Genomic DNA, 24,237 nt, shown 5'->3' on the forward strand with positions numbered 1-24,237 from the left:
TTTTTTTTTGTATGTCCGGAGAGAATCTCTTGTATCTTACACGTACGTGTGCACGCGCGCGCACATACACACACACACACATACACAAACACGTTATGCAAAGCAATTTTGAGGAGGCAACCTAGGGGGTCTTCCTCGTGGGAGTAATTCGGGCTTGACCTCACAAATATCCGCGAGTATGTGTATAAAATGTTCCCGCACGGAAATTGGATTGTTATTTTAAAACACACAGAACGCGCCCGCGCGCTCGCGCGCACACAGAGAGCAAATCCGGGGGGCCCTTGCTGGTTCGGCCGCAATAATTTTCCGGAAGTTTCCGCGCCCGTGTTCTATCCGCGCGTTTTGGAAACGCGCGAAATGAATGCGCGCAAAACTTGTTTTGAAATATATGCGCGCATATCGAGCGCGCGTTTTCCCGTAATAATAATATCGTCCAAGAAATATGAAAATCAACGCGCGTTCCGAAATGTGAAAATCAATAGAGAGTTTGTACGTACGATATACAATTTTCCGTCTCTCTACGCGTGTGCGCGAAATTATTTAGCGCGTATATAAGCTTTCGTCGCGCGGCCAGAATCGCGCCGATTCCCATCTGCAGAAGCGATTGGCAGATCGCTGGCGGGAGATTAACAAGGTATTGTTTCTGTAATCAGAGCTACTTTACGAGCGCTGTGTTGAGTTTTCTATTTTAATTTAGATAAGGGCGCAGACACACACACACACACACGCAACGTTCTGGATGCGCGCACGGATTCTGCACAAACGCACACACACACACACACAGACACGCGCGCAGATGTGACGTGTAATGGGTATTGATTCATGTTACTATCGGTAATTCGAAATGCATTCGAAATTGACAAATGCTTGCTGGTCGCTGTGTGTTGGCAACTTTATCAATCCCCAAACGTTACGCGTCGCGACAAACCAACGCGAAATAGATTTTGACTAATTTTTCGTCGATGAACGTGAGAGCGAGATTAATAAATTTTGAACGTCGCGTTGCGCCAAAGTTAACCCGACGAAAACTTATATATCCGTTCGACGGAATGATAAAAAAAAAAAAAAAACAGAATTTTAACGAAATCGAAATTATCGCATCGTCACCTGTCGTCGTGTTTAATTGGACAAAGCGCAAAGATGTTCAGATTTTTGCGAATACAATGCGCGCATAAAATGCACGTGTCTTTTCAAGTGTCGCGTTGCATTTTGCGTTTCAAACCTCGGCGAGCTCGAACTCGAGAGAGAGAGAAAGAGAGAGAGAGAGAGAGAGAGAGAGAGAAAGAGCTGTAAGTACTACATACGCGCGGAATCGATCGGCGCAACCTCGCCGGCGTTCGTGTGGGAATAATGCGGAAAAAAAATTGCACGTTCGGAACGTATGACACACCGATGGCAGAGAGAGAGAGAGAAAGAGAGAAAGAGAGAGAGAGAGAGAGAGTCTCGCGGCGGCGACACGAGAGTAACGATGGTACGCGAGATATCGCAGAAATTTCTCTACAATAATTATACGAACGCGCCCCTGAATAATTAAGCGTATGGCAGCACTTACGATGCATTTCGCCCGGCTTGAATAGCGCCCGGTACACAGAGCATGTTTCATGAGATTTCGCGAAGCAGCGAACGTGAGAAATTCGTGTACGTCCGGCAAAGATATTTGCATTTAACACTATTTCAACATCGAATTACACACCTACGTGTCCTATAGTTTCACGTATCTTTGTACGCGCGCGTGTGTGTTTTATCTAAAATCCCTCCAAATATTTAAGTTGAGAAATACACACGAGAGATAAATATAAGCATAAGAAATAAGCTCGCGACAATTTTCAAATAAGTTTTCCAACGACAAGCGCGAGCCAAATTGCAAGACGTTAACGTGATACATGTTTCTCTTTGTCGCAGAGAGATTTGAAATTCAAACGCTCGCGGACGCTCCCCGTCAGCGAAAATTCGAAAATACAAGAACAGCCAGAAACAATTGAAACATTTGTTTTTTCTAAAAAAAAACCGCAAGCTTTTTTCTTCATATAAATATATTGTGACCTGATGAAAATTAATTTAACACGAAGGATCGAAGCCGGTCGACGGTACTTTTTACAATATTTGTAAGTTTTTGGTAAAAAAATATTTTATACCGTTGGCGACTTTTGCTTTTTTTGGTTGCTTTTTTGGGCGCGAAGACTATTGCGGGTTCATTTTTTTTTTTTGGTTTCGAGACAGAAATATTTTGCAACACGGAGTTTTGTTTATAACACACCGATGTTATATTCTCTCTTTTAGCGCGAGTCAATGAACCGACATGGAGAGTCATCACTTTTATGACAATCGACGACGGGGTGGTAGGCCTTTTCACGGGGAACGTATAACAATTACAAGTAGATTAGAGCCGACAGGGTGTGTGTTGCTGTTGAAAAACTCCCATTGAGCAAAAATAAGTAGGTCGCCGAACGCGTGTATTGAAAAAGTTCGCAGACATTTCGCTTCCGGTTCTTCAACGCGCGCCGCCAACGTTCGACGTTGCACACGCGGCGGATCGCGCTGCAAAATCTCTTTCTTTTTTTTTTTTCAACAGAAATAAAAATTGATTAATTTCACAGTAACGTAAATTGCTCCTGCACGCGACTCTATTACAGTTTGCATAATGCGTATCGCGACACGCGATAAAATTATCGCACGGCATTTTCGTCGAGCGGAGAAGATTGTCAAAGAGCGGAACTCTCGATTAGTTTGTTTGTTTGTTTTTTTTTCTTCCCGCCGCAACAAGATCTTCGCGCGAATCGAACAAACGCGCAACAACAACAGCGCGATTCCCGTGAAAATGGGCGGAAAAGAAAAACGAAAAAAAAAAAATACAACGTCGTCGAAACGATACTACTTTCTATTTGTCAATGTGAGAGCGCGACGTCTGCAAATTAGCGCTCGTCCCGTCGCGTTATCACGACTCATCTCTCCGGTCGGCGAGAACCGGACCCCGAACCCGCTTGCGCGCGCGCGCGCGCGCGAGAAGTAAAAAGATTGATGACGTGTCCCCGATCCGTGTATACCCTCGCGAAAACCGGGCGATGCAAAAATCTTTCATGACTCGCTAATGTTTTGTAACAGTTCTTGTTCTGGCGCAAACGTTGATAGATCGTTTCATTGACCAGCGACGAGATGAAGCTCGTCCGTCGTTCGCGAGAAGAACGATCGGCGCGCGATCGGGACGCGATAGAGACGAATGAAAAAAGAGAAAGAGACGGGGGGGGAGGAGAAGGGGGAAGAGAGCGGGAGGGCGCGAGAAAAAGCGAGAAAGAGATAGAGGACACGAGGGGAGGAGGGGGAGAGAAAATCGCGGCAAGGTTGGGAGCGATGGGCTAGCGGGGTATCTGCCTATTATTCACGCGCGAGATAGGTCGAAGGGTTGGGAGAGGGAACGGGGGGGGGGGGTTGATCTAGCTCGATCTATGAGAGCTCGTGGGGGTGAGGCCAGACTTAGAAAGGTAGGTTAGGGGTTCGTGGCGAATTCTTATAAATCAAAACAGACACGCTATCCCGTCTCATAGGGTGTTTCCCACCCTTCCCACCCTTCCCTGGCGCTCGTGCCTTCTTACTTCCTTGCTTGGCTGTGAATGTTGGAAGTAAAGGGAAAGGGAAGGAAATAAAATATGACAAGGGCGCGAAAGCAGGTGTCACGGAGCGGAGCGGTTTAGGAAGGGAGGGGGGGGGAGAGTAAAGTGCCGCCTCGAGATGTCGATCTCGGATGTTGATGTATTATTGAGTTTGTCGGCGTATTATCGGTGTCTCCCCGCTCGTCGGGTATCGCTCGACAAGGGTGGATGTCAAGAAGGGGGTGAAAGAAAAAAAAAGAAGAAGAAAAAAAAAAAAGAAATATCAGTCGGCGCGCGAGTTGCGTATCATTGCGCGCGCGAGACAATAATGTGAAGACAAGTTTATATTAGCAACTAACGCAAATACCGTGGCGTGGACACACGAGCTCATCGACAGACAAACAAACAACAAACAAACAAACAAACAAAACCAGCAAGCAAGCAAGCAAGCAAGCAAGCGATCTGGTTACTCAAATAAACATAAATGCGATTTTACATCTACGTCGGAATTGCGTTACTAAACATCGGTGTGTTCCGCGATATCGCGTAGTAATACCGGAGGGGGATGCTATTGAAAACAGTTTACTAAACGCATCGCCGTAGGTTACGGTTATGCCCCATTTTGAGAATATAATGTACAACCGCGCGCACGCGCGCGCGCTGTTACGCCGCGCTATTTCTCTGAATAAGACATCAGCTTTGGACGTATTTGGGTAGTGAATATTTAATGTTATCGATATTGCCTTAAAAGTCGTTTGTGCGGAAAACGGGCTTAGGGAAGGCGACTGTTTAGTTGCGGCCCCGTGTGTGTGTGTGTGCGACGCGGCAGCGGTTCCCGCGAAATTGATTCGAATTTTTCAAAACACACCGCCGCGCAAGCGGCTCTGTATTGTGTGTTTGCCGTGTGTGTGTATTTAGATTTTATCTATCTCGCGGTTAAAAATGCAGGATACAATCTACGCGCGGGTCCGGAAACTGCGCGGCTGCGGCGACGGCGGCGACGGCGGCGGCGACGCCTCGCGCGTTTACGAGCTGCGCATTCTCGCGTCACACTAACGCAATTAAGAATATTGTAATCCCAGAATGTAACCCAGTTCCTCATAATTTTATATATATATATATCTCGGCTTATGTGACGCGCGTAATGCAATGCGCGTAAATAAATTTGTCGAAATTACGGGCGTCGCGTCGTCGCCGCCGCGTATTCTCTCTCGGCGCGGAAACAATCGGGCGGTGAGAATAAAAAATTACACGTGTAACGTTACGGCGCACACAAAGCGATACCCGCGCCCGCTAAATTGTCTTGATAGCGTTAACAAGATCGTTGTTGTTGAAACCGTGAATCTCTCTCTTTCTCTCGTATTTTTTTTCTTTTATTTTATACACACATCTATCTAATCTATTCCCGTATTTCTTTTTCTTTCTTTTTTTTTCTTTTCTTTGTTTTATTCTACGTGTGTCGGTTCTCTCTAATAGGTTCGAAACATGCAACCGGAAAGATCCCGCCATTAACCATCCGAACGGGCTCTTATATCTCGGGAACGATGGACAACGATTTGGCTATTTCTGTATCCAGCACCTAATATCTCATAACTGACGTGTCGGAACGTGTCTTCTGCTCGGTCCGATTTGCATATGATTTATTTCGACGGAGTCAACCGCGAGCTAACATTTATTTATTGATCCGATGCTCATACATGACCTTTGCGCGCGCGATTAAAAACTTAAAAAAAAAAAATTGATAAAAGAAATCGGCGCGATGTCGCTTGTTTTTTTTTTTCGCGAGACGTCACCGCGCGGTTACATCACACGTGTGTGTGTCGCGTTTTCTTGCGCGAATGACAATTGAAACGTTCGCCAAAAAAAAAAAATGACCGGGAGGAAAGATCTAATTGCTCCCGGGACGCGGGAAAATCGAGGGAATCGAACACCTGCGCGATCGCCGTCGCGCGTTTTACCGGAGCGCGTTCCTCCCCCCCATCCCCCAGTCACACACGTTCGGAGAAGAAGAGAAAGTACGAAGAGAGAAAACTTACGGGGGTTCTGCACGGGAGACGGAGGGTTGGTTCGCGTGACGACCACCGGAGGAGGCATCTTGGCGTGCAAGGCGGCGAGGTATGAGTTCGCCACGTCGTAGATGAGATAAGCGCCGTAGTATCGGTCCGCACTGCCCATTTTCAATTTATTCTTACCGGGCGCAACCGCCATTTTCGCGTATCACGGCCGCAGATACACACAGCCGCATCCGCAACTCCCCTCGGGGAGGGGAACGGAGCGCCGATTACACCGCCGCTCCTCTCTTCGATCTCTCAGCGAACGTTATACCGCCGTCGCAATTATCCCGCTCGGGATCTCGGATCAGATTAGAAGAAGCGCGCGGCGGATCATCGTGCGATCCTCAATCTTAAGAGTGTCCTCATAATAAATTCCTCGTTCCCGTTCTGCGAACGTGTGGAGGCGATGCGCGCATCATTTGTTATCGTCCCGCCGTAACATGGATTTCACATTCTCGTTAGGGATAATGCGGGAGTATCTTGCGAGAAGAAGCTCGGAGAGAAAATGCGGCCTCTGGGCGTTGAATACAAATCGCGAACGATCGCGTTTTCTTTTTTCACGCGCGCGCACCGCAAATTACAAGAGCGAAGAAAAAAACGCGACGTATTTATTTAATGAACTTTCTAAGCGCACAAGAGGTAAACTCTCGTCCCAATGAACTGACATTTCTGTATTAGAGAAATCCATTTATAAATTAACCTTTTCGCTCCGGGGATTTTTCCTTTAAAATTGACCTCGCATTTTAGCTGAAAAAGTTAATAATAACCTGCTACCCCCTCCCCTTCAAAGTTAATTTTGAAGGTCAAAGAAGTAACCAGGATTTTTTTCAATTTTTTTTCCTAAATTTAGTGCATTAAATTGACCTTATAAACATCTATTACGTTCACTTTCCTTGCTGGTCCATATATGGACCAGTCCCGGAGCGAAAAGGTTAATTACGTAAATGTTAATTAACAACAATTCCGTCCCGGTTACAATTTGTTTGTTTTTTTTTTCTTAGATTTGAGAAACTCAATAGTTAAGTAGACAATCGGGAACGGAATAATAATACGAAGAATAAAAAATAATAAACGAGATTCGAGTTTTTCGATTGTTTATTTTTTCCCGATTGGTAAATCTCGTTTATTATTTTTCCGCGAGCATCAAGTGACTCGCACCGATTGTCTACTTAACTATTGGATTTGTTGTATAAATTATTTTTCGAATAAACGTCCGTCAATTGGAGACATTTTGCCTCGTTCAATAATTTTTGCGATCGTTTATTTTATTTTGGTTTTTTTTTTTAATCACAAAATCACATAAATTATTTTTCCACCGCGCGCTTCAATTGTCTGCTCAAACCGTCGGATCCGTTGTAATTGTTTCTTGAACAAACGTCGATTATCGGGAGACATTTACCTCGTATCGCGCCTCGTAGGTTTCGCGGGCGGGCGCGCGCTATATATATAACGCTAAATTAATTATCACGTTATAATATCAGCTTTCTCTACACACAACACAATCAATACTATTCTCTCGATATTGCTGCTTTCGCGTTGAAACATTCAAAACTTGGGCGATAATTTCGTTATCGCGCTTGAAGCGCCGCCGTGCTACATCGAAGCGCTGATTAGCACAGCTTTCAAGACACTGACAACCGATCATTAATTCTGCATGTCAAAGGTAGAGGCGAAATAACCGATATCGCTCGTAGATCACACGCGCGCGGCAGTTTTGACTCTATAGCGGGGAACGTATATACAACCGCGACGCGAATACCAACTCTCGGAAACTAATTATCTCGGGCGCGCGCAAGTATTGCGCGCGGTTCTTGCGAGAGAGAGCTCTCTCTCTCTCGTTCACGTTCGTGAAACGGACGAACGAGAGGAGAGAAGCGCCGGGACCGATTTCACGAATACACTGGGAGACTCTCTCGCCGCGCTGATCCACGCTGGCTGAGCCCACGACGACGCGATCGGTGGGCTGGGCAGTCGAACGGAAACGGTGCGGTTCCGCGGACCGGAAGCCTGGACCGGAAGCGTCACGAGTCAACGGGCGCCTCTCTGATTGCGCGCGCGGTCACAGTCCGTGTAAAAAAATGCGTACGCCCGCACTTACGGACTTGACCGCACTCTCGATTGCAGATTCGAAATTCACGTTCCCCTCTCTCTTGCTCCAACGATATCTATCCCGCAACAGCGGCGTTAAGGTCCGATGTGGGGTCCAGGCCGTTTTTATTATAAGCCGCGCGACGAAATTGAATTTTCCACACGCGGCGCCAAGGAAACGCGTTTAATAAACGTTACAATCGCGCGTTCGAGTTGAGTTTTTAATTGGCCGGCGCACCGACTTCATATTGGTGTGGCAATGGGAATAACTCCCGGCCGCTCGGCGATATATTATCACACACGCCGCGCTTGTGCTTCCCGGAAACTTGATACGAGCGCTACGTAACAATAGGCGAAAACGGGTCGCTTTAGTCGGTCAATTTCGTCCCGGTCCCGGAGAGTTTCGGCCGTTAAATAAATTGCCGTATATTCAGAAAGATGTTAGAAAACAAAACAAAAAAAAAACCCTCACGAGCGAATTAATTCCTCGGACCACCAGCGGGGTGGTGGCGATAACGCGCGTAATTGCGCGTTGGTGAGCGAAAAAAAAAAAAAAAAGAAAAATAATAATTTACACACGAGCGATTATTTATTCGCAAATAAATGTTTTCGCACAGCGTGTCGCAATGTCGAGATCGCGTGCGATGGCCGGACGTTGCAAAATAGATGACGGATTATTAAACATTCAAGTGACTAAACTCCCGTTTAATGCGACCGTGTTTAGCGCAAACGAAAAGAGAGAGAAAAACGACGTTCTAAAAAAATATATCATCACGATATAATAATAGGTTGCATTACGTATAGTGAAAAATAATTGTGCGCCGCATGCGGGAAGCTCGGTTAACTTATTTACTTCGCGTTGACGATGTGTAATTTCGCGTGCTAACGTTTTTATAAATTCAACCTCATTTTTTTTTGTCTCTTTCTCGTCGCCAAAAGAGAGACAGAGAGAAAGAGAGAGACAGAGTCGCTGGAATTACGCGCGGATTTCGTGCGGAATTATGAGGAATATCGTCCGTATTGATTTCCACGAGGCGTTACAATTGTATTGTTGAAATTTTAAGTAGCTTGGCGGTAGGCCAAACGTCTATAAATCCGCATTTGTTAATACGCCGCCTTGCATTTGTTTAACGTTACTTATTCGCGTTCGCGTTCCTATACATTGCGCAGCCCATTGAATATATATCTATCTATCTCTCTATCTCTCCGCGCTTATTTCGGAAAATTGTCCGAGAAGGATTATAAATGCGCGGCATTTATCACACACACATATAGAAAATTTCGGAAAAGCTGCGCGCAAACACGCACAACGGGGATTTATCGCCGTATTTAACTCCGATTAACCGCGGGACGTAAGTGTGCGTAATCAGTATTTTAAAATATAACCGCGCCTTTAATCTGACGTTATTTTTGTTTTCTTTTGATTTTTTTTTTTTTAAACGGAGAAGTCTCTCCCGCCCACCGCAATTTTCTCCGTCGGGGGGAGGGAGGGCGAACAATTAAGTTCATAAATTGCGTTTCAATATTTCAACAAAAGTAACGTTTATTTTAACGAGTTTTGATGATTACGCGCACGGTCAAAAATGCTCGGCGATACGAGATTTTCAAGTCCATTGAAGCAAAATGACAATAACACGCGCGCGATTTCGAAACAATAATCGTTATCGGGGAATTACAACATTTTAACGGAGCGCGCGCGCGCGCGCGAGCGAGCGATATTTTATTTCACTCTCGGCCTTTGACACGCAACAAAGCAATTTTGTCTCTACTTTGACGCCGCGTTATATCCGCAACAAAACAAGCAATATTAATCCGATCCCCGAATAGTAGATGCGCTTTGTGGGCGCGCGCTCGCGCAACTGTTGCGCCGGACAGACGCAGCAACGGATTGCCGTATAAAAAATGTAATTGCAGTCCCCCCCCTCTCCAAAAATATAATCCCGCGCGAGTGCGCCGCGCGCATTCAGTTTCCGCGCGACGCGTTTCTCTTTTTGTTGTTTTTTTTTTTTTTTTTACATATCCGCGCGACGCGCGCGCGGTTGACCGTCCCCGTTCCGTCTTCAATAATTAATACGTTCATATCCGGTTATGCGGATGCGTTCTATGCGCATTCCCTATGCATTCTCCCGCCGCGCACAATCCGCCCGAATAATCATCGTCGTTGGATCCACACGCGCGCGCGCGCCGTATATGCTGATCATTACCAACTGTAACCGACGCTTCTGCAAACAATAGGCATCGTCGTACGGTCATGCTTGAGCTAGCCGCGCCGCGCAATTATCGGAATCGATTATCCATCGAGTGGAACCCGCCGAAACGCCCGCGCGAAAGTCCCGGGGTCTTCATTGCGGACTGAAATTCACGTCGAGAAACTCGCACGCGACTGTATTGTACGTGATTTCGCCAATTCGTTTAACGTTCGTTCGAGAACGGTCGAAGGTAAACTGCGTAGGTGTTCGCGTCGAACTCTCTTTCTCTCTCTCTCTCTCTCTTGTCGTCCGGCCATCGTCGAAGACGCCCTCGTCCGCTCGCTTATCGCTCGCGCGTTGTGTGCACCGTGTGCAAATACAAGCGAAGTAATCGCGACGAGCCAATCGCGCGAGCGCGAGCGCGCTTCTAATTTTTATTCGGCGACAAAGGAACAAAGAATAAAAAAAAAACGTGACAAAACAGTTTCGTTACATATCCCATGTAGTTCGTTGTACAATTACAATTGCAAGGAATATAAATCGGAGTGAAATAGCAATGGACATTGCGCAATATAATTGTCGCTCGATGTAGGTCGCCTTTTCTCCTACGTGTTACAACGTTGAATGTTAACAAAAAGCGGAGAATGAAAGAGAGAGAGAGAAAGAGAGAGAAAGAGATAGATAGATAGAAAAATCATTGGATATTTTTGAACAAAACTTTTCTAATTTATATTAGACGCGAGTAGCCGTTGGCGCGCGCGTGAAAAAAAAACATTTTTTTCCCGATGTGTAAAAAAATTTCCGTGTAATACAAAAATGCTTTGTGATAAGATAATTCTTATCGTGTAACCGAGAAATTCAAATTCGCTCGAAGCCGGCGCGCTATTCATAGAATCGCGCGTCTCGAACGGGGTTTTTTGTAACAATAATGCGAATGAGTATGTAAAAACTTATATTTGCAATGTGCGATGTCACTGTCTTCTCTCTCTCTCTCTCAAATTTGTTTAGCAATTTAAACAGAATAATATCTTAACGAGACATATGTATTCTCTCTGCTCCGAATTATTCTCGCGAGTGGATTCCAAAACTCAACTTCGCGCGAAGTATTTGCCTTGTTCGCGAACAAGAGATTCAATTTTGTTCCCGCGCGTGTGTGTGTGTGTGTGTGTGTGTGTTTCCGCTTGTCTTTATTTCGTTTTTTTTTTTTTACATTTTATCATATCTCTATGCCGTGGGGCGAACGCGCGCGCGTCGGGTCTCCTCGCCTTATAGCCGACCGCTTTGAGAACGCGCGCGCCTAAGAGCGCGCGCGGCTTCTTCGTGCGTCACAAGGCGACCGACGGGCGCGTATCGTATCGCGCGAGAGAAACGACGCCGGCTTGGTTACAACGTCGACAATGGAGCGGGACAGGAAAGTGGCGGCCGTATCAAATGCTTAACGACCGACACAATGCCACGCGCACACGCACACACACGCGCGCGCGCGCGCGCATTGTCATCACTTCCGTCCGTGAAACATTTGACCGCGACGCGGTGATTTCATCGGAAAACGTCTCGCGAATCGGTTGTTCCTTGGACTGTCTGCGACAGTCGGGAAAAACAATTGCAAGGCGTTATAGAGAAGAGATAGAGAAGTCGTCTATTGTGACCGACAGGTGACATCGAACGTCCGTTTGGAGAACCAAGGACAAACGCAAAAGCAATTAGAGACCCTAAGCGATAGATCTATTGTATAGGCTTTCGAATTGTAGTCCGGACGGTCTCATTACGCTCTTGAATGTTAGTTCTGTCTTTTTTTCTTTTTTTTCTTTTTTTTGTTCTCTTTCAATTAACTCTCGAACTTGAAACTAACAGTGCGATATTACCAGTCGAGGTAAAAATTTTCAGAAAATTGAAACCCGACGGGGAGATTCCTTTTTGACTGTTTTCTCTCATTCTGAAAAATCGCTTATACGCTCGAGCAATAAATCGCTACGTGTGTAAGTGCAAACGTGGCGCACCGGGGAAGGCCTTCGTGCGCGAGTGTACGACAGAGCGGAGCTACATGCTACGATAATACGCGAGTATTATCGAGTTTACTGCACGTTTCTCTCGTGCTTCGAGTGGAATACGCCACTTTTTTTTTTTTTTTTTTTTTTTTTTTTTCGCATGCATGCGCACAAAAATTCGACAAGAGTCGAAAAAGACGGTACGTAAAAAATTCTTAAACACAGTTTCCTCGCGCACAGTTGACCCGCGGGCGAAATGGACTTCTCTATTCGCGCTCGCGGAGATATATATACATATATATATATATATATATATATATGATAATTTTGCTTGTCGCAGTACAACGCCGCGATTATGAATGCATATAGTGATTAATATATACGATCTGCAGTGTCCAAACTCATATAGTCATCAGCGGATTAAATGAAAACGGAAATGACGTCAACATTGTTCCGAAATTAGATGCGCACAATGCACGTATATAAATATACTATACGTGAGCGCACGTGAGCCTGGGACATTGTTATTCCCCGGTGCGCGACGCTCGACCACGTTACAACGCTAATTTCAAAGCGTGTGCCGTTAGCGAGTTGATGTAATTTATGATCGCGAAATATAGACGCGCGATCAGATCGCATTCGTGCGCGGCCTGTACAAAGGATATTTAAACGAAGCAATCAGACAAATGTGGGGCGGGATTTTATCATCCCCTTTCTCCTCGTCCTCTGGCGTGGTTTTCCGAAACGACGAATGTGAAATCGCGCCCGAAACCCCGGGATCGCGTGTGTTCAACACACAAACGAACAAAACGTGTCCCCTCTCCCTTCCCCGTCCGTCGCGCGGCGTTAATTTTTGGCCGAGTTATCATCCTCGCAACATCAACGATTTAATCTATGCCGCGCGCGGCATCGTTCTCGCGCTAAGCGCTCTCGCTCGTAAAATACAATCTTTAATATCCATTATCCGGAATCGATATCAGGTATCTCGAAACTTTCGGAAAGAGGAGGAGGAGAAGGAGGAGGAGGGAGGATGGGGCCACTTGGCGTTACGGTGCATTTAATTGCCGAATGATCGTTAGAAAGACTATGAGACCGCGAATTAATGTCGTAGATGCATTTATCGGCTCGGAGGACAGACGGCGAATATAGGCTAATGGTTGAACTTGATTATATTACCAGTCACAACTCGACACTTATGTAGTTAACAAGACAATCTCTTTATGCGATACACGGCCCGCGCGAAACGCGTTTTAACTTGCAAAATTCACGCTGTTGATCCGAGTTCGGATGAAACGCCCATCCCATCCCAATAAACCGGACGTTTGTTTGAGAAAATAATCATTAGACGACGTGAAAATATATAACAATACAATTCCCGATGTTTTCAAATATAGATTCTAAGATGCGTTAAAAAAAAAGATTAGATCTCGTAAATAATTTCCAATGTTCGAAATATTTCTCGTGATAGTGTTTTTTTTTGTTGCTAGTTTTTAAATTTACGCGCGTAGAAAGAAACTTTTTCGTTTGCAATTATTTCCTTGACAAATTGACCGACCACCGGGGTCCGGTCGCTTTTTGAACTTGAAAAATTGTCGGCGTGTCGATTTCGCGGTGTATTTTCTCGCGCGCGCGGGAAAAACATTAACCGCTTACACGAGAGTTCGTGCAATCACAACTTTCTTTTCGCTTATACGTACAAACGGTCTCACCGCCACGAACTCCATCGACTCTTAATGGAAGGAAAATTTCCCAGAAACTTTGACGGATTTCAATAGCGACGGAGAAAGAATTCCGTCTCTCTGTTCTCTCTCTCTTTCTCGTTCTCGCCCAGCGTTTGAAAATATTTCTACGGTGCGGTATATTTTTTTTCATCCCCTTCTTTTTTTTTTTTTTTTTTTTATACCACCAGTTGCACTCGAGGGGGAGTTGCTTTCCCTTCATATCGGATTGCATAAACGTCTTCCGAAGTCGTTACAAGGCCGACTCTCCGCGGATGTATTGTTCTCGGATTCTTAGGCACGAATATATACACACACACTCCCGTTTCCCGTTTCGTATGTTACAATTCTCACGAGCGGCGCGGTGTGTGTCTCTCTCTCTCTCTCTTTCTCGCATACCTCCCCCTTGTATTTCCTCCAGAAACTTCATCCCCCGGACTTTCGCACGTATACGTATCCACTACTCACCACTTACGCGAATACACTCAACAGGTTACTGCGCCCACAGAACTTACTGCTTACCGGTTGTATTCAGCGCGTATTTCGTTTTGTTTCTGTAATATACTCCGCGTTTTCTTCTGAGGCGAACGAGACGATTGGAAAAGGTAAAACTAAATGGAAAAAGTTGGCGCCGACGACGAAATTGGAAAAAGGCGCGGCGACGAACGAAAGGGTCCGAAACTCCAAACGCCAGTCCCCCGACCGGATTAAACAAACGGATTCCTTTGTATTAAGCGACAATTTATTCGTTGATTCAGTTGCGCGTCCGATAATCAAAATAAATTTCTGTTTATCGCGAGGAGAGAGACGGAGAAAAAAATTCTCTGCTAAATAAAAAAAAAAAAAAAGCAAATAACATCACGCAAATATGTCGTTGCGGAAAAGAAATTACACGTTCAATTGTTGTAATTGTCTGACGTCGCGAATTGTTCAAGACAAGAATGTTTCAATAAAAATCGGACAGTTCTCGCCGTGGTTGTTTATTGAAGAAATAATCCTACCAGAAGAAGAAGCGTGTGTAACTAATCACAATCGATTCTCTCGATATTGATTGCTGCCACTTTTATCTCGAACGCTGACTTAGAACGTTTCTCGGATTGTGTTTCGCGTGACTTTATTTTTCAGTCACGTGTCTTTAAAAACGCGACTGAAGTAAAGTCACGTGGTGTTTTCCCACTCCCTCCCTCTCGCTATGTTTCGAGTTTTGATTTTCATGCGTTATTTCTGACATTTCTCATATGTGTGGTATTATATCGTCACTCCCTACGTATAATCCCGTAACTCCAAAACGCAAATTTTAGAGGAGAGCAGTTTAAAAGTATAAAGCTTCATATGTTTCCCTATAGTTAGGGATCTTTCGGTTTCAAATTTGTACCTTACTTGTGAATATTGTTTTTAAATATTTGGTGACCATAAAGAACATGACTTTCTAAGTGTCACTATGCAATAAACTGAAAATCCCATATGTGACACTTATGTAATTATACGTAGGGAGTGACGATATGATTTGTAAGACGTATATATATATGTGTATATACTAGCTGTCATCGCGGTGACAGGTCGTGTTCACTTGACGCAACGGGTTGAAATAAAAATGATAACAGTTAAAATAAAAATGAGCGTGCGCGCGCCTGTGTCGCGCTAGTTACATGTAAAAAAAAAATCTAATAATTAAAAATCAATATTTTGAAAATTATTTAAAGCGCGTCGACAATTGCTCAACGATTTAAAAATTTGCACCGTCTAATAATTTATTTCTTCGATCAAACGTTCGGTCATTTTGACGCGCCGAGGGACGTTTTCTTCGAACCTTCGAGCATTTTTTTCGAAATTCCTCATTTACTTCTCCGCGAGATTTTCTCTCGAAATTATTAGCCTCGCGGAGAGAGACTTTGGCAAGAAGATTGCGTTCTCGCTTCTCGGGTGGAATATCGCTGATACGCCGCGCCGAAATCACAAATGCAAAATTCCGATCGATGACGGGTGGAAAGAAGACGTCCAAAATGGAGTCGGCGGGAGACGGTAATTGAGCATTGGTTACAGATTGTGACGAGAACCGAACGATCGGAACGGGTAGGGGGGCAGGGGGAAGGGGAGAGGGAAACCGGATACAGGATCGAAGATAGAGAGCCCAGGGGCGAAGATAGAAGAAGAGCGAGTTTCGCATTAGGAGTAATAGGCATTATCTCCATCGATCCCCCGACTCGCGCTATCCCGCTTCTACCACCTTCGCCCGTCATCCCCCTCCCCCCCTTTGGGCCGGGTGATTGGTTCGTTCGAGCTGGCTAGTCGGCGAAAAAACGCATGGGAATCCCGTCGGCCGGTGGGCACGGCATCCTGATCGCAAAATGCGGGCTCGGGAAGAATCAGGATAGAGAGAGAGAGAGAGAGGCGTACGTGACGCGGCGCAAAAGTGATGGGAGTATGAAAGTGGTATTTGATTTTGAGGGAAAAATTTTGTAGTTAAAAAAATCGAACGAATCGCCGCTAATGACGGCGCGCACACGTTCGAGAATACGCGCGCCCCGTCGGATCGCACATTGGGATCACAAGTTTTATTAGTTTTCGCAAATCATCACCGGGATGCGGCTCGACATCCCGCAGCAACTTCTCCGAGAATTGATCGAAGCGTGGGTTTCGAAATTCCTCGATTTTACGGTTTTTCAACTCGACGGCAGTTTTCCCGAGAGGCTCTCTCTCTCTCTCCGCAACGTGTCCGTTCCCCTCGCCAACAACGCGCGCGGTAACTAATCAGTATAAATTAGGGCGTGTCGTTACACACAGAATCTCAAAGTCAACGGCGACGTAGACAAAGAGAGAGAGAGAGAGAGAGAGAGAGCGTGATATCGTACGGTGGTTTTTACGACAGTTTTACCACTTTTCCGTCACTGCACGGCTGCCGCGCGTCAAGGTGGAAGAAGGATGACGGTGACTAATTGTCGTAAAGGCGATCATGATATGTCCCGGCTCGTAAATCTGATTGGCTACGCTTACTCACCCTCCAATCTCGCCAACGAGATCGCCCAACGCCGCGCACGTATACGTCGCCGAATTCGGGTCGAAATTTTAGACTCTCCTCCGAAATTGCTCGCAGTCTCTTTTCCCGAGATCCGAGAAGATAACACTGTGTTCTTTTTTTTTTTTTTTGTTTTTTGTTTGACTTCCACACCGTTGAAGAGGCGAGCGGAAGAGTCGGAACGTCTTCGAGCGGAAAATGTAAATCGTCAAGGTGAGAGAGAGAGAGAAAAAAAAAACTATTGCGCGTTATAAAATCGCGAACAATCCAGGGATTTTGTGTATACATCGATTGTTGTAAGCGAAGTCTGTTTTTCGCTACGCCACACACGCGGCAATTTGCATTCGTTGAAATAAATATCATCGCGGTTTTGCCGCGTTATAAAATAACTACGTTGCAACAACGGGAGGTTTGTATTTTTCTTTGCAAAAGAGTATCCATTGCGCGCGCGTGTGTTCAGACAGAGAGAGAGAGAGAAAGAGAGATTTGCATATATTCGCAGTATAAACAAATCTCTGGCGTATGAGAGATAGAGCGGTCAGGAGGTGTGGAAATGTAATCTCGACGTATTTCATCTAAGTCCGGCTGGGCGCGCGGGAAAAAGTAATTGGGTGCTATCATGAAGGACTTTACATCGCGCCGCACGCGATAGCGTACGCGAAGCAGCGCTTTACATCGAGAAAGGGCGTGAGAAGACGGCAAGAAAACGGCGGACCGATGAAGCCAGAAGAGAAAATCGGAGAAAGAGCGGCGACGAAGCGCGACGATCCGCCATCTTTGTCCGGTATATTCGGTTACATCTCACGGTTCCGAGGCAACCGGAAGATAGCTGCTGGGATAGGTAATGCGACGCGCCAGCAGCAGCAGCAGCATCCCCTACATCCCAGACAAGGCAACTGTCTCTCTCTCTCTCTCCCTCTCTATCTTCTCTTCTCTTTTCTCCCTCGCATTCTCTTCCCCCCGCGTCTTCTCATCGTCTACGACGTATCCGGTACTTCTCAATAAGTAGGTCTCTATCGCGAGATAATCTAGAGCACCCCGGTTGAGATTATTACGGCGCTATCGGGGTACGGGCGGCCCCCGTTCCCCCTTCCTCCTCCCCCCCAATCTAATAATCCGAGTTGTCTCTCTCTCTCTCCCTCCTCCCTTCCCCGAATTCATTCCCGCGAAGTGGAGATTGTCGCTAACCAGCGTCACCTTTCGTTCGAATTTCCATTTTACGGGGATGAAGTTTCTGCGTATCGAGGCTTGCGCGCGCACGTACGTTAAGCCGATTTAAAGTTACACATCCGGATTTATAAATAGCTCGGAGAGAAATTTTGGAAATCTTGAGAAAAGTTTTCTCCCGAAGCGAACGTGAAATGTAACGCGCTTACTTATGTGTGTGTGTGTGTAATGTATATATATATATATATAGACACACAGCCCGGCGTCTTGAATTCACCTTCTATAATTAAATGGCAAACGAACTTCCGCACGTTTCCGAAGCGCCCCATGAAATTTTAGGTGGAATATTATAGAACTCGTAAATAGTTCGGATATCTCTTCTCCACGTTGTAGATTCTCATTCAGAATATCTGTGTGTCCCTTTTGCTCGCGCGCGCGCGCGCGAGGGCTCGTGAGTAAATTACACTTCCAAACAACAGATACGCGAGACTGCTAACTTGGTTCTCGCGCGAACGAGATCTTATTAGCGAAGTAAGAGCCGCTTCTTCGTCCGACAACTTCGCCGGAGAGGAGACACGCACGAGACGCGGCTAACGAAGTACCGAAATTTTTCGCGGAAAGTGTGTGATTGTGTGTGTGTGTGTGTGGATGTGTGTGTCCGACGTATCCCACGTCTTGTTACGCGAGAATAACCGCGAGAGCAAAGAAGAGGACGTCACACAGTTCTGAGGCGCGAAGGATAGTTTCCGCGCGAAGATAACGCACCCCCTCACCCGCGGGGGGTAATAAATACGCAAATAAAGTTTTCTCGTTAACCTATCGGACTCAATAGAAGAGAGAGAGAGAGAGAGAGGACTCGGACGATCTCTTCGTTCGGTCGTTGGGACGCGTGCATCAGATAAAACGCTGTATTTCGCGGATGATCGTGTGAGAAAGTCCTCGTCGTCCCGGGAGAGAGACGACGCGCAGCCTCTCGACTAATTGCGAGGCTGATATAGATATAATGACATAAACTTTGCGCGAAAGTTGAAGGAAGTTGCGAACTTTAACGGGAAATAATCCGCGCGTTATTACCGCGCGTTATAATTGGACAACGCGTTGGACGGGAATCGCGTCGCGATTTTGTTTGTTTGTTTGTTTGTTTTTTTTTTTTTTTTGTTTTTTTTTTTTTTTTTTTTTGGTTTTTCCATTTTTACGGTAATCGAAAACTCCGTTCGACTTTTGAGCGCGCGATCTTACGTCGACTTCCGATCGATTCCGGTCGAATAATGGCGTACGGGGGGGGGCGTCGAATAATTGCTATCTGGGGTTGCGTTAATTAACGCACACGTGAACGCGGGGATGGAAATTTGCATATTCTGTTTTATAGAGATAATTTTTTTGTTTTTTTTTATTCACTTCCGCGCGCCGCGCGGAACTTAATTAACTCTTTAAAGCAATCTCTCCCTTGCCCCCCTCGCGCATTTTGAATAAATTTGTCGACGGGATCTTTCTATGAACATATTTGCGACAAACATTGTATTAAAGGCTAAACCGCAAGGTACGTCGTGGTTTTAAAGCACCTACTGGATAATTCAAACTATTTCGAAACTTTCAACGCGCGCTCGCCGCTTTAGTCCTTGTGCTGCAGTTGTAGAAGAAATATGTCGATACTTTCCGGCCTTCTGACCTTGATATTACTCTCAATGGGAAAAAAAATAAATCGTCGTCGAGTTTGTGTGTCGTTAGAAAAAAAAAAAAAAAAAAAATCTCTCTTTGACGCGCGGAAGTTGTTATCTCGGGGACGCGATATATGTCTATCGCGTTTTGCGATAAAAGAAAAAAAAAAAAGAACTATGACGACGCTTCCGATTACAATAGAAATTACGTCATCAAATGTGTCCATTGCGTTACGATCGTTTTGACACACGCGCGCATTTGCTGTCATATCTCCCAGATAATATAACACGCGTCTTTTATGCATTTTGCGATCGACAAGAAACGTTGTCATCGATATCTCTCTCCCCGAGTCTCTTCCGACATTTATTACAATGGAAAAATACGTCGTCAAATTTGTTATTATATACGTCGCAATCTTTTTAACACACACACGCGCGCGCGCGCGCGCGGGAAGTCGTTACTGTCTCGAAGACAATAATACGCACACACGTAAACACACACACACACACACACACACACACACACGCGCGTCTTTTACGCATCTCGCAATGAAAAAGAAAATTGTGCGTCGATAACCTTCCCGATCTCGATATTTATTATACAACGGAAAATATCGTCGTCGAATTTGTTATTGCATTAAAATTGCAGTTTCGACATTTGCGGGATCTTATCGCGCGGGAAACAATAACGCGCGTCTTTTATGCGTTTCGCGATAAAAGAAAAAAAACAAAAAAAAAATACTCGCTCTTCGAAAAGCATAACTTCGTACTTTTGTGTCCCACGCCGTTTTCTCCTCTTTCGCACAAAAAAAAATTGAATTTCCTGTCGCGCGCGCCCGGTACACGTCATTGTTTTCACTCGCGACGTGTTACATCGGTAACGCCGCGTTAGGTGAATGTGCTATAATATTAAGTGGTATCTTATGTAGCACCTAACCCACTCCTCCTCCTCAAACGTCGAGCACTTCGTTTCATCGTCCCCTTCATTCCGTGTTCTTTCTTCCCGCCACATTACTCTTCCCTCGTAATCTATATATAATATGTATATACATATAATATATATATATATATATACAATATATATATATATATATATACATTCTCTCTGTGTCTTCGCCTTCTTCTGGAACGTAATTTAATTCATCGGGCGGAGCGGAGGCATCAAAATATTAGCATATTGATCAGAGCCTATCCCCGCGCGCTCTCCTTAAATCCAGCGAGCGAGTAAAACGCACTTAATGCGAGCAACCACTTTGTGAAACCGTGTTACCGCGCAACAACGAACGCAATATCCGCCGTCGCGCGCGAGCAAAGCGGCGACGTTGTTGTATATTCGTTATCTGACAAGTTTTTACAACGCGCATAAAGAAGAAACCTGGTTGTTCTTCTTCTCGTTTTGCAAACGAGAGACAGGCGTCTATCTCTCTCTCTCGAAAGTGGCGACAATGCGCCGCGCCGCGTCTTGTGAATGGATATATATATATGTATATACATATATATAGGCGCATTGTGCGCGCTTCTCCGGCCGATCTTGTAACGCGCGCGCGAATAATCTTTTATACGCGCGCGCGCGCAAGGGAGGAAACAAGGCGGAAAGATTCTTTCCACACGCGGATACTCGCTCCCGGGGGAGAGATGGTGGTTTTAGGTCCTTGCGGCGAGCGTGAAAAAGAATTGAAACGTCATTCGAGCCGGGTGGAAATAAATTACGTGCTGGTTATAGAGTGTACATAGACCCTCGATATTGCGTGTCACGACGCTTTTATCGAGTTTATACTGCTTTAGGAAACGCGCGCGAGAAAGAGAAAGAGAGAGAGAGAGAGAGCACTTGGGAATGAAATATACGTTTAAAATGAACTATAAAACAATCTTAAGTGCGCGAAGAGAAAATATTTATATATTAAAAGAGGGGAAAAAATCACACACCAGCCGCGTGAGTTTGTTTTTTATTTTTTTAAATCGTGATACTCTCGCGTAATCGGAAAACTTTTAACTGTAACGCGTCTTTAAACGATTTCGCGGCAATTACGGCGCGCGGGCGAAATACCCGTAAAATCCCTCTGTGACGCGGGAGGGATTCTCATTGAGGGACGCGACGCGTACGGTAATAATGAATTTTCAAATATCGACACGTGAACGCGCCTAATGATGGCGCGTTTCAACGCTCGCGGGGGGGGGGGGGGACAACGACGGGCGGCTTTTGAAGAGGTTATCCCGCACACGCTAGCCCTTTCAAACGACCCTCCGAGCGACACGCGACCTTCCGATTAAAGCAAATTTTACGGTAGAGATAGTTTTCGCGTTTGTAATATATTTCGCAGTCGTTTTTTTTTTCTCGCAACGAGAACGGTACACACAAGATAGAATCTGGCGAAACGTCACGAATGTGCAATCGGAGGTTTTAGCAGATTGAAAGAGACGGGAGTAGATTACAGACACACACACACACACACACGTAACGTGCATTTACATTTCTCAAACAATTTCTCTCTCTCTCTTTCGACAGAAACGTCAAATGGATCTTTGTACGAAAACTGATTAGCGGAGAAAATGGTTCAATGACACTTCGAATTAAATCGGAAGTAATATCGACTGGCTGCCACGCACTTGTTTTTCAACGACAAAATAATTCAGACGTATTCAACGATGCTTTTCGACGCAAATTAAATGCCGAGTGTGTGTACATATATATATATATATATATATATTGATAAACACATTTCCGCAATAATGATATCAATTAGCGTCATTTAAAATACGTGGCTTATGCATATGATCATCATATATTTTTAATTTGTTTTAAACGGCGCGCGGTGATACTCCGCGCGCGTGTGCGTTTTATTTGTGCGGTCACAAAGGGGAGGGGGGGGGATGTGTGCTTTTTCAATATGCTACATTATAAATGTTCAAACCGCGTTTCGCGGATCTGTGAAATTTTTATCAACTCGCGTCGAAGAGAGGAGAGGGGAAGGGGAGGATGAAATAATGTTTGATGATGTAGCGGTGAAATGTGAACCTCCCCCTTCCTCCCACCAAAAAAAAAAAAAAAAATAAATAAAATGTGAAATGCGCGCGGGATGATAGAGCGTTCGAATTAAACTGAAAAGTGGGGCGACCGGATTTCGGGGTTTTTGCTTGTATAAATCAGAGATAGAGAGAGAGAGAGAGAGAGAGAGCATCTTGGCGGTATTATTACTAGTACATCACTTGGTCACTCAGGCAGTCGATTTCGATGGCACGTCGAACGAAAACGATTTACGGTAGGTCGTGCATCTCGAGGTGCGAGAACTCGACCCGGCCGGCGAACACGACTTCCGCATCCGGCTTACAGCTGCTGCTTTATAGGGTAGGTAGGTGTGCGAGGAAGTGCTCCCAGTCGCCCGGCCAACCAGCGCCGCGCCAGCCAACCGGTCAGACTGCCAGCCAGCCAGCCAGCCAGCCAGCCAGCAGCCAGCCAGCCAGCCAGCCGACACACCATAGATACTATACCACTTTGACGCCCGCTGGTCGGCGAAGCGTCTACCATTAACGGAGGAAAACGAAGAGGAACTTACCAGTCATAGTTCCTGCGTAACATCCTCCCGTGCGCTGGCACTAGCGCAGTCGTACCGGAACTAGAGCATTTCTTGCTCTAGAAAGATCAAGAGCGAGAAGTGCGGAACGATTATTGGACCCGGGCTAAGCTCGAGAAGATTAGATACGGCGAGACGGTTGAGATAAAAATTTCGAGATGATGAAACGAGACGATTTGACGTCGCGAATGTTTGATAACAAAGAAAATGATGATATGATGTAAAAAAGTAAATATATATTATTTATATTATCGTTTTCTCTCAAGGTTCGATGTAATACACATTTTAGCGCGTTCGATCGAATTTTGCGCCCTTTTTCGTCCGGATCGTCTTTCGCGAACGAGTCTTTTTGATGCCAAATTTTAGATTTATCCCTCGGCGAAAAGGGGGTCAGATTTTGCTACGGCATCTCGACGGCACTCGGCCAAGTTGCACGCAGCAAACCCATGCGGTTTTCCACGTGTATACGTGCGCGACTTCACGCTGTAAAAGGCAGAGGTAGAGAAAGGGACGGAATTTCGGCGAAGATTCCGATTCATACTTCGTCCGCTTCCGCGATGGCGCGCTTCTTCTATGTATCCCGGCGTCGCCAGTATTGCCGACTCTCCTCCCCGTTCCTCGAGGGAGCCGTACACGTAGGTATCGTCGAATATTTCGAACTCTTTGTCCGCGACAATGTCTTTCCTCTCTTTCTCCCTCCTTCCCGCCCGGCCGTTTCCCTCAATCTCCCTCGCTGTAGTGCGCCATTTGAGGGTGCAAGGGAGTAGTGTACGAGTCCGCTTGATATTACCGCGCTCGGTTTTTACGGGAAAATGGGTTCTAAGCACCGACGGCGGACTCGTTCCCGGCTAAAACAATATCATTTCATACCCCCGGCAACCTGACCCCGCCACATCCCCGTTCCGCGGATCGCTTGTTTGGCCGCGACAGGTACTGCCTCGACTTTTCGCATCGCATCCCATCGGCGAACTACGAGCGGCAACCCAGCTATTCGGTCCTCTGGGTCACGACCATACCAGAATCCGTACGACTGGGCGGGCGTAGATGGGGAGAAAGAGAGAGAAAGAGAGAGAAGGTGAGGATGAGAAAGAGAAAGAGAGAGATAGAGAGAGAGAGAGGGAGAGCAGTGCAGCATGGGCAGTAGTCGCAGTCATACCCCTTCGTCTCCATCAAGTTTAACTTGGCGCAGCGAATTTCCAA

At 45.7% G+C, this 24,237-nt stretch overlaps 1 protein-coding gene across 15 annotated transcripts in view; it reads right to left on the minus strand.

Moving 5' to 3' along the window:
- Window positions 1-24,237, minus strand: part of LOC109854490 (nucleolysin TIAR) — a 455,086-nt gene that overhangs the window by 157,114 nt on the left and 273,735 nt on the right. Inside the window, exons 1-3 of one of the 15 annotated variants that reach the window (XM_020427613.1) lie at window positions 9,499-9,579; window positions 7,041-7,271; window positions 5,624-6,310 (exon numbers count right to left, since the gene is read on the minus strand). The exons of 5 other annotated variants lie outside the window; for them this stretch is intronic. In XM_020427613.1, the coding sequence (XP_020283202.1) occupies window positions 5,624-5,795 (172 nt within the window). In that variant the 5' untranslated portion in view covers window positions 5,796-6,310; window positions 7,041-7,271; window positions 9,499-9,579. 9 more of the 15 variants (XM_020427616.1, XM_020427614.1, XM_020427620.1 and 6 more) reach the window with 9 other exon arrangements.

This window comes from Pseudomyrmex gracilis, unplaced genomic scaffold (assembly GCF_002006095.1).
Source record: "Pseudomyrmex gracilis isolate BER0280 unplaced genomic scaffold, ASM200609v1 scaffold_68, whole genome shotgun sequence".
NCBI lineage: Eukaryota > Metazoa > Arthropoda > Insecta > Hymenoptera > Formicidae > Pseudomyrmex > Pseudomyrmex gracilis.